Here is a 14,530-nt window from a genome sequence, read left to right on the forward strand (position 1 = left end):
GGGGCAGTCCTAAAACCGTGAAGATCAAAGGTAGAATAGGTCTTCAGCAACCCATGCGTCTTCCATCCAACCCCTTTCTTGAGTAGTCCAGAAGCTCCGGTGGGGCCATATGATGGATGGAATGACAACAAAAGTTTTTCTCCCTTAAAACCTTAGCACTAACACAGACAGTGACGTTTTCCCGTGAAGTGCTGACGCGGGAATGCATGTTCTTAAAAAATTGGTGCCTTTTTGCCCTAATACTTTTGTGGGGTTGTGTTAGAAAAAAAACACTCTCATGGATGACAGTTGGATGGGGAATTTCATTCTGGTGGAGAATTACACCAAGCTCTCTGTTACGGTGGCCCATAAGGGACATTAACACGATTTGTCATACAAATATGTGATAAATCATGTATAAAAACAACTGAAAACATGGAAAATGTACTTTCAAGTAGCTATTGAGTCGCTGAAATGTGAAGCGAAAATGTCAAAAACTAATATGGAAATGTCAAAAACCAAAACGAAAATGTCAAAAACAAAAGCGAAAATGTCAAAAACTTAAATGAAAATACAGAAAACTATTTCCACCGCGGTGTAAATATTATCACCGCGGTAGAAATATTATCACCGCGGTAGAAATATTATCACCGCGGTAGAAATATTATCACCGCGGTGGAAATAGTTTTCTGCATTTTCATTTTAGTTTTTGACATTTTCGTTTTTGTTTTTTGACATTTTCATTTTAGTTTTTGACATTTTCGTTTCACTTTTCAGCGATGCAATATCTTCTTTACACATGATTTATCACATATTTGTGAGACAAAACGTGTTAATTTGCAAAAGGTAACGATAAAAGTAAGTGAAATATTAAAATATGGAAAAACAGACGCCATGTCCCTTATGGGCCACTGTACTCTGTAGTATTTTTGGACAACATGCACGTCCATGCATTTGGATATGTATGAGCCATGGTATTCCGGGCCGTCTTCGAGTGAAACAGGGAATGTTTTCCTTTGCGCTAAAATGACCGTTTCACGGGCAATTTGTGGCACTTGATCTCCGAAATAGCGAGTGAGTTAAGGCTTTATGTCGCTTTTAAAAAAAAAAAAAATAGATTGTCTGGTCGAAGATGTGATTATTTACAGACCGCCATCATACAGCTGAGTGTGGCGTTAAACATTTAAACAAACTGAAATTAGATTTTCATTTTCTTGAATTTGAGATACAAACCTGGAATACGAGAGCGATTTTTATCTTTTGAGCGTTTCAGCTTTCAAAAGAAGAGCCGACAAGCTCTTTCGAGTTTTCCGCCTCTTGGTGTTTAAGAAGCATCAAAAGTATAATTGTCAAGAGGAACAAGTCCCAAACCTGCATATAGAGCTGACATTTCAAGGATGATCAATATTGCAGGTGAACCTGAGATTCATACCCACAACTAACTAGCGGATACTTGGATGTATCTGTGGACAGTATTGGTCACGGCAGTGGCATCAAATAATGATGTTAAGAAACAAAGACACCCAAAAAAGACGTATGATATATTTAATGAATGTTTAAATTCGACATCTGACAAATTAAATAAGTAAATTAGGTTTAAGTATCTTTGTATTCCCATGACACGATGGCCCGACACATTGCGAGAGTTGGTCGAGATTTGTCTTGAGCTGGTTGACAAGGTCAGGGTCAGCAGTCTTGGCAATGTTCATGAACTCGTAGGGGTCTCTCTCGAGATCGTACATCTCAACAAAGTTCTGAAATAATGCGTGAGTGAGTTAACATTATTCTAGTTGTATCAAACCCTTAAAGTGACACAGGTCTCAGACATTTACGCTGGTGAACCTAAAGTGCACGGGTATGATGCTGATAATTCATGGACCCTGCTCTTCGTAGAGATCTGTTATTTATATATCTGTTTATTTTTATATGGATGAAACTGTTATACTTTGTAAACTTTTCATTTCATTTGTCACCACTCGCCCCTTTCCGTAACCTGCAATACGACTCTTCGCCCTTTGTCTTGTCCAAAAACAGTTAGAATTCGCGTATGACTAATACGTACTTTGGCCCAAGAATCTCTCCTCAATTTGTTTTCATAGGTACAGTTTGTGTCTAAAATAAAATAAAACGACAGTCTCACCGGTTTCACCATGCTGACTAAGAAATGATTGTGAGTTGTGTTTAACGCCGCTTTGAACAGTATTCCAGTTATATCACGGCGTGTTAGCTTGATGTAAGAGAAGAGCCCTGGGTGATACAGGTCTCAGACGTTTATCACTTTGGTGAAACCCACGAGCACTGTTATGGTGCTGATAACCTAGAAACATAATCTGGGCGAACCGGAATTCGAACCCACGATTATAGGTTTCTTGTGTGTTCGTGTGTGCGTGCTTGCGTGGCTGCGTGCGTGTATAAGTCTCCGAGAGTAGATATTCCAGTCAATACTCACGTCGTTGTCGGCGATCTCACAGTATTTGTAATGTTGATGGCCGTCGTTGTATCTGACGCAGGTAAAGGTGTTGTTCCAAGCGTCCTCGCACTGACAGTGGGCATAGGTGTGGCAATACTAAAACATACATGTCGCTATAAATAGTTTATTATAAATTACTTTTATGAATGAATGTTGTTTTACGCCTCAGAATATATATGTCTGAGGCCCTGATTATGTTTCTAGGTTTATATATTTGATATATATATTGCCGGCCTTTTTGTCGAAAGTCATTTTATTTATTTATTTATTTATTTTCTTCAATTGATATGAAGTGCTGATTTGTCGAAATAGTTTGGAAACAATAAACCATTACGTTTTCGTTTAATGTGATAAGGGCTTGAAGCAGTGTTTAAGACGGCGTTGACCCGAATTTACTCACCAACAACACTTGCTAAACTTTAATGCCAAGACAAAATGTTCAATAAACGAAAAAGAAATTGAATTTGACGCTTAAGACTGTTTATGTTGTTTGCAATGCTGCAATATTTCAGCTATAAAACGTCCGTCTGTAAATAATCGAGTCTGGACCAGACAGACCAGCAATTGATATTGCTGGCAACGATCCACCTATGCTTGGCGTAAGAGGCGACTATTAATCGGATCGTGTGGTCAGGGTCGCTGACTTGGTTCATTCATGCCATCGTATGCCAACTGCTCATTGTGTTAGCCACTGGATTGCTTGGCCCACTACATTATTTACAGAATATCGTCATATAGTTGGAATATTGCTGAGTGTGGTATTAAACAACAAAAAGACAAAGACGATGACACCAAGTCAACCAAGTCACCGTGCCTGACCACCATCCATTTGGTCGCCTCTTTCGAATGGCTTCATTTGCTTTTGGGCAATGCCACCCCAGAATAACTAAGCGTTTGACAACGTACGGCAATGCCTTGATTGTCGTACTGAGCACATCCCGGGTTTGTTTGAATGGATTCCCCGTGATACTCGGTGAGAAAATGGATCCTGAACGGCTCCTTGGCATTGTCGTGAAGCAGTGGCACGATGGACATGCCGTCGATGTAGTCGGGGATCGTCGCTCCGGCCAGGTCCATGAAGGTCGCAGCGAAGTCGATGTTTAACACATTGTCCTAGAAAGAGGAGCACGGCGTTTGAATACCTCTCGTTATAAGAAGAGTGAATTCACTTGATCCACACACAAATATGACAAGCTTGTTTCGAGATAATTCATGAACAGGTTAGTATGTTCAATGACTGATTTGATGTGAGTGAGTTTGATTTTGACGCTGTTTTGAACGTCGCGTGACCAGGGCATTGACCAGTGGAAGACTTGTACCACTTTTGTCACACCACTAGCGTATGTATGTTGCTGACACAACAAACATCATAAATTCGAAAATAGGAATTGAATCTACGATCGACAGATCCTGGCATTAATAAGGGACACAACCGTGATCCGCTAATCGCGAGGCTTTAATTGGTCACCTCCGCCTTTGATCTGACGTGTATATATAAGTGCAATAATCTTGAACGCGACGTTAAACCTCATTTCACCCCACCACACCCCTTGGCACTGACCTTGTTGAGTGAGCGGGGGCGTATCCCGGGACCTCGAACTAGCAGTGGCACTCGAACATCAAACTCATAAAGGTTTCGCTTGTCCATCGGCATTGAAAACTGACCTATAAATAAGTTTTAGCAACATGTGCACTTCAATTGATATGAGATCTTATACTCCGTTAGGTTCCTCTCTGGTTGCAGATCGACAAGAAATGGTCGCGTCAGGTGAGCTTTAAGCGTCAATCTAAACGCTTGGTTTCTTGAACCAGCAGATGTCAACTTTCTAAAACACTTCAGATTCATTATTTACCACTTCCATTCGTAATTTCGATATTAACAAAGGAAAACACACATACACATAGCACAAAATCACCATCGGCAATTCACCCTTTGGGGCTGTAGATGCCATATCGTACACGTGAAAGGGTGCATAAAATATCAACGTCAATAAACTAGGGTCGTCTTTTTCATTTTGCATTCGGAACCGCCCGCTTATATTCGTTTTCGAGATACAGAAACATGTTTTGTTGTTCTGAATGCTTCGTTCGCACATACTGAGCATTTAGAAGCCTCGACGCTTATTGGCTGATTACGACGTTGACCTGACGTTGACCTCGTTTATGAAAACAGCTGTCTTATTGTTTGTAGTAAAAAGATCTGATTTGAATTAGCCTGGCAATATGCATATATTAATATACTTATTAAAAATCATTATTGGAACATGAATCACAGTGACAAAGAGAGTGTGTGAATGAATGAATGAATGAATGAATGTGTGACTGTGACTTTTGTTTTAAGCCGCAGTCACTGGTATTCTATGTATATAACGATTGTAAACAATATGGACAGTATGGAACAGACACACCAGAGGTGAACGATCTCGCCCTAAGCCAGGTTGTACGATGTTACCATAGCCCCGACATATATTGTGACAAGAAATGAAACCTTTATAAGTCTGTATTTTTTAACATTGGCCTCTATATTGAATAATTGTTTTGTCTTGTCGATATATATTGTTCTCGTCGCGATATTGTTGGAATACTGCCAAAGTGATGTCACATGTTAAATCACTAATTGTGGTCCTATTCAAAAATAGGACCACAATAACCTTTGCTTGACGTACGAGGCAACCAAATGGATCGGGTGGTGAGGCTCACAGATTGCTTGTCATCGTACCCGGAAACCGTGAAACGTTGCTTATAATATCAACCACTTGTTTGTATGGTTTACTCTGTTATTTTCAGTCTTTATATAGCTTGAATATCGGCTCTAACAACAAACCAACGACAAAAAACTTGCCTATATGATATCCATTATCAGAGGAGAAGAATATGTACGTGTTGTCAAGGCTGAACTTCTTCAACAACGTGTTGACAACATCTTCCACCATATCGTCAACGGACATCAGAGTACGCCATCTTTAATCACGTGATTATTCATATCAGATGTACTCGTATTAAATGAGTTTTTTTCATCGAGTGACCTGAGTGAAGCCACGAGTGGAAATGTCAACTTTTGAGTGAGTGAGTGAGTGAGTTGGGTTTAACGCCGCTTTGAACAGTATTCGAGTTATATCACAGCGTGTCAGCTTAATGTGAGAGGAAAGCCCGAAGTGATGCAGGTCTCAGACTTTAACCACTTTGGTGAAACCCATGAGCTCAGGTATGGTGCTGACAAACCCAGAAACATATTCCGGGAGAACTGGGATTCGAACCAAGGATAATGTTTCTGGCGTGCTCACTGGACGCAATTGTGTACAGCGAACTGCAGCGTCTTAGGCAACTGGGCCACCCGTACGCCCGACAACTTTTGAGATCATGAAATGAAATAAATTCCACATGAAAAGACAAATGCATTTTCTTATGCGTACATGGTTTTACTATTAAAACCATAGTGACATTGAGGCAGACAGGAAGTAGTTCCGGCATTAAGTGTTTTTTCACTCGAGTAAAATATCGATTTTATACTGTGAGATAGATACAGTCTTGTATCACTAAAAACCTAATAAAAACACCTAGTCCTGCCCCACGACTGCGAAATATATGTATTTTAAAAATCAATCTAAAAAGCATTCTATTCATCTCTTTTCAACAAATCAGCATCTGGAGAACTGTATTATGCAATAACATGTACCAAAGACTATATATTAGTCTTAAGACATCCCTTGGGTGAAATGTTGCTTACTTGTGAATAAACAGTGTGCCCCCCAGTGTTGCTGTTGCCGCTGTGTAACGTACCTGTTTCTATATATACCATCAATATACGTAGCAGTATCGTTAGGGATTGGCGTTATTGCTTGATCAATAAGCCAGTGCTTGTCCTGAAATAAAATCATTGTGTTACAATACATTAACATCACTGACACTTGATGATATAACGACATATTATATATGCAGTTATGTACAAATGTGTATTATATACAATTTATAGTAATATCGTGTCTTTTTGGAGAAACTAAATCTTTTAAGGATATACATTTTACGAAAGTAGAAACATCTATTCCGCCTTTATACGCCAATTGCTCTTGACGAACTTCGTACTTCATAAAGAAGTTGAATTACTTGTATACAATTAGAGAGTCTGGTTAACGTCGCTTTGAGCACTAGTGTCAGCTTGATGTAGGAGCAAAGCCCGAAGTGATAAGTCCTTGGACCATTACCGCTTTGGTGAACCCCACGAGCACCGACATGTAGCTGACATAGCTAGAAACATAATCGGGACGAATCTGGGATACGGACCCACGATCAGTCTTTGGTACGTACCTCTGCAAAGGCTTCAAACCGAGCTAATTTAGTCAGATCTTGCGACAACTGCATGAAATACTGTGTACCTATTCTTCGCCTAATCAATACCGAATGCTTCTTGCGACAAACGTTGTATCCTGGGGACTTATTATTCCCCGAAACTACACGAGGTGGCTCTAACAAGCATGGTGTATTGGGGTCCTTTTCATCCCCGAAACTACATGGGGTGGCTCTAACAAGCATGGTGTATTGGGGTCCTTTTCATCCCCGAAACTACACTGGGTGGCTCTTACGCAAAACATGTGGTTTTGGGGTCCTTTTCAACCCCGAAACTACACGGGGTGGCTCTAACAAGCATGGGGTATTGGGGTCTTTTTCATCCCCTTAACAACACGGGTGGCTCTATCAAGCATGGGCTATTGGGGTCCTTTTTATCCCTGAAGCTACACGGGGTGGCTCTAACAAGCATGGGGTATTGGGGTCCTTTTCATCTCTGAAACAACACAGGTGGCTCTAACAAGCATGGGGCACTGGGGTCCTTTTCATCCCCTAAACTATACGGGTTGGCTCTTACGCAAAACATGTGGTATTGGGGTCCTTTTCAACCCCGAAACTACACGGGGTGGCTCTAACAAGCATGGGTATTGGGGTCCTTTTCATCCCCGAAACTACTCGGGGTGGCTCTAACAAGCATGGGGTATTGGGGTCCTTTTTTATCCCCGAAACTACACGGGTGGCTCTAACAAGCATGGGGTATTGGGGTCCTTTTCATCCCCTAAACTATACGGGTTGGCTCTTACGCAAAACATGTAGTATTGGGGTCCTTTTCAACCCCGAAACTACACGGGGTGGCTCTAACAAGCATGGGTTTTGGGGTCCCTTTTCATCCCCGAAACTACACGGGGTGGCTCTAACAAGCATGGGGTATTGGGGTCCTTTTTATCCCCGAAACTATACGGGGTGGCTCTAACAAGCATGGGGTATTGGGGTCCTTTTCATATCTGAAACTACACGGGGTGGCTCTAACAAGCATGGGGCATTGGGGTCCTTTTCATCCCCTAAACTATACGGGTTGGCTCTTACGCAAAACATGTGGTATTGGGGTCCTTTTCAACCCCGAAACTACACGGGGTGGCTCTAACAAACATGGGTATTGGGGTCCTTTTCATCCCCGAAACTACACGGGGTGGCTCTAACAAGCATGGGGTATTGGGGTCCTTTTCATCCCTGAAACTACACGGGGTGGCTCTTACGCAAAACATGTGGTTTTGGGGTCCTTTTCATCCCCGGCACTACAGGGATGGCACTGACAAGCATGGGGTACTGCGGATGTATTCTTCACCTAATCCCTACAGAATGGTTTCTTCCGACAAACATTGTATTTAGGGCGCCTATTCCTTCCCGGAAACCCCACGGCATGTCTTTTACGAAGAACATGGGGTACTGGACACTTATTCACCCTGAATCCCTTCGAGTTAATTCGTATTTGAATTAAGTATGCGTTGACACACATGTGGAACCTGACCTTGCCGTGAGTGTTGTAAGACCCTGTTCTCTGTGCCACAACGTCCGAGAAGAGATCCTTGTATTGGGGTGCAGACGTCCAGGGCTCGTGGCATGCCGGGGTGGACAGCATCATAAAGAAGGGTTTGTCGTCATTCTGGTTGCCTAGAAACTCCATGCCGCGCCTATGCTTAATGTGGGAAATAAGAAAAAGATTGCCCGAACCTGCGAATTGTTCTGTTGCATATATACTGTGCAATATAAACAAACAAAATTTCCAAAGTTCATTTCTTAAAGTCAGCATCTCTTTACACGCAAGTAAATAATCTTACATCATAAGCTGCTGTATGTATGACTCTCTTTGTATATATAAAAAGGCAAAGCCAGATCATAATCATTCTCGATTATCCGTTGAAACAGATTCCAAGGGCGTAAAAGGCGAAAGAGTAATGAAAATTATATGAATGGATCACCGAAACTATATGGTCTCTGCTGAAACTCAGTCATTGTTTCATTAAGTAGGAACTGAATTGCTTCTTGCATATGAAACCAGACTAAATCTGCGCACCCTGACATAAATATATCAGAAAGCTTCCACAGTAAGTCCATACAGGTTACTTAAGGTCGTCAAGCATTTGGTATTGCTTGATGACCTTCTTTACTTGAAATCTAATACGACAGTTAATAACGATAGTTACGATCACATCCGTCAGATAGTCCTCAGTGTAATTTGAACCATGAGTCTCCCTAGTTCCGTTGATTGACAGGTTGTAGTTGTAATAGACAGAGTTGCCAACCTGAAATGATAATAATAGTAACAACAACAACAACAACAACAATAATAATAATAATAATAATAATAATAACAACCCTCAAATACTTATGCTGTACCCGTTCTTCCATATTCTTTTGGTGTTGTTGATTGGACGAAACAACACTCACTAGGACCAATGTATACAAACATACGTACTCATCAGGCACACGGTAAATATACCTATATACTCACCAGGCCGACCCACGAGTCCCATCCTGGGGGTACATGCTGCACTCCACCCGTATTATCCTCACCATACTGCAATGTCGACGTCTTATCATCATAAAAACAGGCAACATTACTGTCGGTACTGAATTTAGTCAGTTCATAGTTGATAGTGTTCCAGACAAACCAGGTCATAAATGAAGTAAAGTGAAAAATTAAAAAATAAAACAAACGGTTCGTAATATCATTATGATATATGCATCCTTACATCATTGAGGTATTTTCCAGCGAAGAAAGTGGAATAACCTTGCTGCTTCATGAAGACAGGGAATGCGTTGATTTCCTGTGTTCTTTGAAAGTCGGGGCTGCTGCAGTTTCCCTCTACGCTGTTGTTTATTGCCAAGTGATTATGCAAATACTTCCCTGTGAAAATACTTGATCTGCTGGGACAGCACACCGGTGTTCCCACAAACTGTTAGTGATAGAAATACGATTATCTGAAATTCGAGTTTATGAAAGATAACAGGTATATTGCAATACCGCAAAGGACATAATCTGGAAAAATTACCGGATTAAATGGTCATATGTAAGTAATGTTTGTATGACCCACAGCGGGGAATATTTTCTATTTACCTTTGAGGTATAAGAATCCTGGTAACTCGAATTATCATTTTACTGTTGGGGTGTTTTCGTGGGCTTGATCAGACTTATGGTCATAGCCAGAAACGTGGGTTAAGGTTTTCGCGTTGCGTCCTATGGCATGAAAAGACAAAATCACGCTCGCGACCCGGCTGACATTCCAAACGATATGGCTTCGAAGATACTTGATCTTGTGCCGCAAACACTTTCCGAAAAAGAATTTGGTGTAAAATAAACTTGGTAAGACAAGCAGTGGAATAAAGAACAGATTGAGGCGGTGCTCCCGAAAAATAATCGTACAGCGAATGGTTCGAAATTCAGATAATCAATATTATCTACCAATGCTAGATAATGAGTACTCTCAGAATCTCTTTCCGCCATGTTATTTTGAATTTAGTGCTACGGTAAGGATGAAAGTCGTTTCCGCGCCACGGTCAAGGTCGCGGCTACAAAAATTCCGCCCGGAGACCGAAGTCCTTGACAGACCACCTTTGGTCAAGTCGCGAAAACATACCACCAGATATATCACCAAATCCGTCCTTACTGATATTTACATGCATGGTTAGACCACAAACCGGACCGGCCGAGAGTGACTGTTAACCTGTCAATGACTTCTCTGATTTGACAACACCCCTTACAGATATAAGTGTCATTCTACCATTGATCGAGAATGGATTTTTCAGAGGTTTTAAATTACAATACCATGCCTCCGATTACAGCAGCCGATTTGAGGGTGGCTCAACGCGTAATTTAAGTGACAAGCTTTAATAACGCTTCTTGGCCAAATTCCTGTGTTTTGATTTATTTTGTCAGTTCTGATTCACATGAATAAAGAAACAAATAAGCAAGAAGGGGAGAATAATTGGTGCCCCTAGGGATGCTTACTTCTTGTCTAAATGTAATTTCCCCAAATCTCAATGGATGAAGGAATTCACCCTTAAGTTTGTCGTGTGGGATAGTGGTGTGTAGGGTGGAAAAATCAACTTTTCGGAAAGAATTTAATTTGATTCTTTCCAGAAACTGCCCAAAATCTATTTGTTCATATGTAAGCATTTCTTTCTTAGCCATGATCGGTACTGTAGGCCGTTTCAAAAATGAAATGTGCCTCCTTGTGGATACCGGCATATCCAGAGGAGGCGCGAAAGAAAACAGTGAACATTAGCATGTAGGACGTGGTAGCATAAGAGCCTTTTTGGGCCCACTGGACATTTTAGGACACGTTCATATTATTTCATGTAAAAATGAAAGACGCACACAGCATCGCCACAAACCAGCTCATAGTTAGAATTGCTCTTAAAATTGGTCTTCTGTGGTCATTTTCGCTATATTCCTGTTCGTAATCATGTCATGATCATAAGTCGAAATCTGACTAGAATTACAAAAGGCTAGTTGTGAACCATGAGAGCATGTCAAGTAACTGCCATTACAAAATCTTCCTTAATGCATAATTTCAGTAGGCCAATAAAGGTAAAATAAAGCAAGGGAACATTATTCAGGAAGTAAATATAGAGAGGACATACTAATTTCAAATCGGCAATTTACTCAACATTTTAAACCCAATCCAATCCACTCTCATAGTATTCGCTTTTACATAAAACGTTTACTGTTACTTTTGCCATGTCTTTTCTTATTAAAGAGCTACTAACCTCTCGCAATTGAATATCTCATTCGGCTCGATGATATATTCTACAATGAAAAGTCACAGTATATCGGCTTACCATGTTTTCGAATGTCATTCCTTTATTTGCTATGAGCCTCTTCGTTTTCACCATGGGCGTCTGAAACCAATGAGTTATCGTTGTTTTACGCTTTATATCGACATATCCCCGCCATGTCACGGGGGGGGGGGGGGGGGGGGGGGGGACATCACGAATGGCCTTCACACGGTGTAGTCTCGAACCCGGGTGTTTGTCGTGAACACTTATCTACCTCCCTCACGTGTCTGTAATAAAGGTTACAGAAGACACGCATCGAGTGAGTGAGTGAGTCAATGGTGTTTAAAGCCACATTCAGCAATATTCCAGCTATATCAGGACAGCCTGTGAATAATAGCGTTTGGGCCAGACAAAAACAGTGGTTGATATCATCAGCAATGACTCATGTTGTCAGTGATGAACGATAAGCAAACAACAAGTAATCGAGTCTGGCCACCCGATCCATTGTAGATTCTCAATTCATTATATCTGGAAACTGGCCTCTACGAAATATGGTAGCATGAATCTTAAAACAATACTCGAAACTTATTTTAATGGAGCAAAATATTTGAAAATTCAGGAAAACTAAAGCTTCAGTAATTAATAATACTATAGAAAATTATAATTAGCTCTAACAGATAAAAGTTGGCTATGTAGCAGTCTAATAACTCCCCCCCCCCCCCCCACACACACCTCCTCTCACTCTTTCTCTCACGCACGCACACACACACGCACGCACACAACACACACACACACACACACACACACACACACACACACACACACACACACACACACACACACACACACACACACACACACACACATTCTCTCGCTAGAATTAATTAAATCGTAAGAATTGAAGAAAATATGGGGTCAACGAAGAAATTCGATGTACCGACTTGCGACCTTTGGGTGTAACAGATACTTAGTGCTGTGTTCGCCCTGGTTATGTTTTTAATTTTCTAAGCAACATAGCGTTCTTGAGGGTTTCACCAAAGTGATAGACTTGAATCCTTTCGGGCTTTCCTCGCACGTCGATATAATTGAAATACTGAGAAACCAAATTCTACCACGACTTCAGTAATTACTTGATTCTGATTGGTCAGTTATAGTCCGTCAGAGGTATATCCGGGCGATGTCACTTGAGATTGGAATTCGAGGACTCATCATGTATTGACACCTATGCTATGAAAGACTTCCAACTAAATTGTTTATAAAATTGTCATGGCAAAATGGAGATAAATCTACTGTGTTTTGAAATTAGAGGTATAAATATAGAGGTTAAACTAGCTCTAAATATTAAATTAGAGCCAGTATCAATCCATTATGCTGCCTCTAATCTAAAACACAGTAGGTTCGTCTTCTAACTCACTCACTCATATCAACAAAACACAGAATGTTGATATTATGGGCTGCTTCATCATCATAAACATGTCTATATATTTCCCGTATAATGATTCCTTATCTGTTCCCTTATTTCTTGCTGTCAGTATACATTAGTGTGAAGTAAGTATAACCCAGTCCTTTGTACAACCAAGAACGGTAAACATCAAACCAAAACCTACCATTCCACCGAACTTAGAATCTTGGTCATCTATCAGTATAAATTAGTGTGAAGTAAGTATGACCTAGTCTTTCGTACAACCAAGAACGGTAAACATCAAACAAAAACCTACCATTCCACCGATCTCAGAATCTTGGTCATCTGTCAGTATGAAGACAATATTCGGAGGTTTTCCCGTAACGGTATTTGACACGTACAAAATGGCCAATACGCCATATATGAATTTGACGTCCACCATGGTTCGTTGTTTAACCTACAACCAGCGTGTCCCACTTCTCAGCCCGATAAAGTACTCTTGTCATATCTCTGACACGTTTATTTAACCCACGTTGTCTTGGGCAGCTTATCTAGGACAAAGATAAAAAAGATTACTCTGCACACATGACAAAAATACATGACATTAAACAGAATCCAAAACGATAGCATGCAGAAATGTGAAGACTATACTTATTAAAAGCAAGAGTCAATTCTTCGATTCGAGTAGCATGCGTTTATCAACACTATCAAGTATTGATGATACCAGATGAGCGCAACCTGCCCCACCGGTGGAACCCGTCACACACACACATGCAAGGGCAAGTAAATTGTTCATCTACAAAGACACGGGAACATATGGTACACGTCAAAACTGGGAAATGCATCGAGCATCACTTTTATCACGGATGCGTCAAATCTTGAAATGTCCTCCAAATATCTACTATTATACTTTTGAAAGCCTGACTCAAAGTAGTGTAAATCCGAGATACGAAGCCGGGATTCCGCATAGTCATGTAGAAATTGTGCTATTTAAAGATTCCCTTGACACCGCCTGTATCAGTGTCACCTTATCGATAATGGTTTAAGTCAAAGACATGACGTGTTTATCATATGGCGTTTCCGTGATGACTTGATGTCCTTGGTGGTTTATTTTTCAGTTGCAGAACAAGAGGACATTCTTAAAAGAGGTTCGTTGTGAAGTGTGATAATAAGATTCAATCACTGCATAGGAAACGAATCTTGCTGCTTGAATTACTCACTTTATATAAAATGGTTTTACCGCTCTTCGTTCAACCGAAGTTAGTTACTTGCTTTTGGTTGGTTTATGTGTTGTTAAAGGAAGTCAATTTACGTGGGCTGGTCAAAGAGTTCTAAGCCGGACTAGTTTTCAACTATGGGCCATAACAAAGTGAACTAGTCAATCTAGTACTACTTTGATTAGTTCATTGCAAGTGTATTTGGTCTGTTGAGGCTGTTTGTACATTAGTGATACCCTGTTGAACGTGATATTGGTCCAAATGGACACATAAATGGAAAGGATCGAGTACCGAGCAGTCATCAAGTTTTTTACTTCAGAGAAAAGTACTCCCCAAGAAATCATGACCGCATGTCACAAGTGTATTTGGATAAGTACCCTAGCTATTCCACTGTTAAAC

The 14,530-nt window shown here is 40.7% G+C and overlaps 1 protein-coding gene across 1 annotated transcript; it reads right to left on the reverse strand.

The window, feature by feature from the left end:
* Window positions 1-1,518: 1,518 nt before the first annotated feature.
* On the reverse strand, window positions 1,519-13,366 carry LOC139462021 (N-acetylglucosamine-6-sulfatase-like). Its single transcript, XM_071243521.1, has 12 exons — window positions 13,231-13,366; window positions 11,576-11,635; window positions 9,487-9,690; window positions 9,246-9,311; window positions 8,938-9,036; window positions 8,262-8,429; window positions 6,230-6,312; window positions 5,292-5,410; window positions 4,011-4,114; window positions 3,356-3,562; window positions 2,429-2,545; window positions 1,519-1,733 (listed from the first exon to the last, which is right to left on the reverse strand). The coding sequence occupies exons 1-12, from the start codon at window positions 13,354-13,356 to the stop codon at window positions 1,557-1,559; spliced, it is 1,530 nt and encodes a 509-aa protein (XP_071099622.1). The 5' UTR covers window positions 13,357-13,366; the 3' UTR covers window positions 1,519-1,556.
* Window positions 13,367-14,530: the final 1,164 nt, after the last annotated feature.

Source organism: Haliotis cracherodii, unplaced genomic scaffold (assembly GCF_022045235.1).
Source record: "Haliotis cracherodii isolate W230 unplaced genomic scaffold, xgHalCrac1.p SCAF_15, whole genome shotgun sequence".
NCBI classification, from domain to species: domain Eukaryota; kingdom Metazoa; phylum Mollusca; class Gastropoda; order Lepetellida; family Haliotidae; genus Haliotis; species Haliotis cracherodii.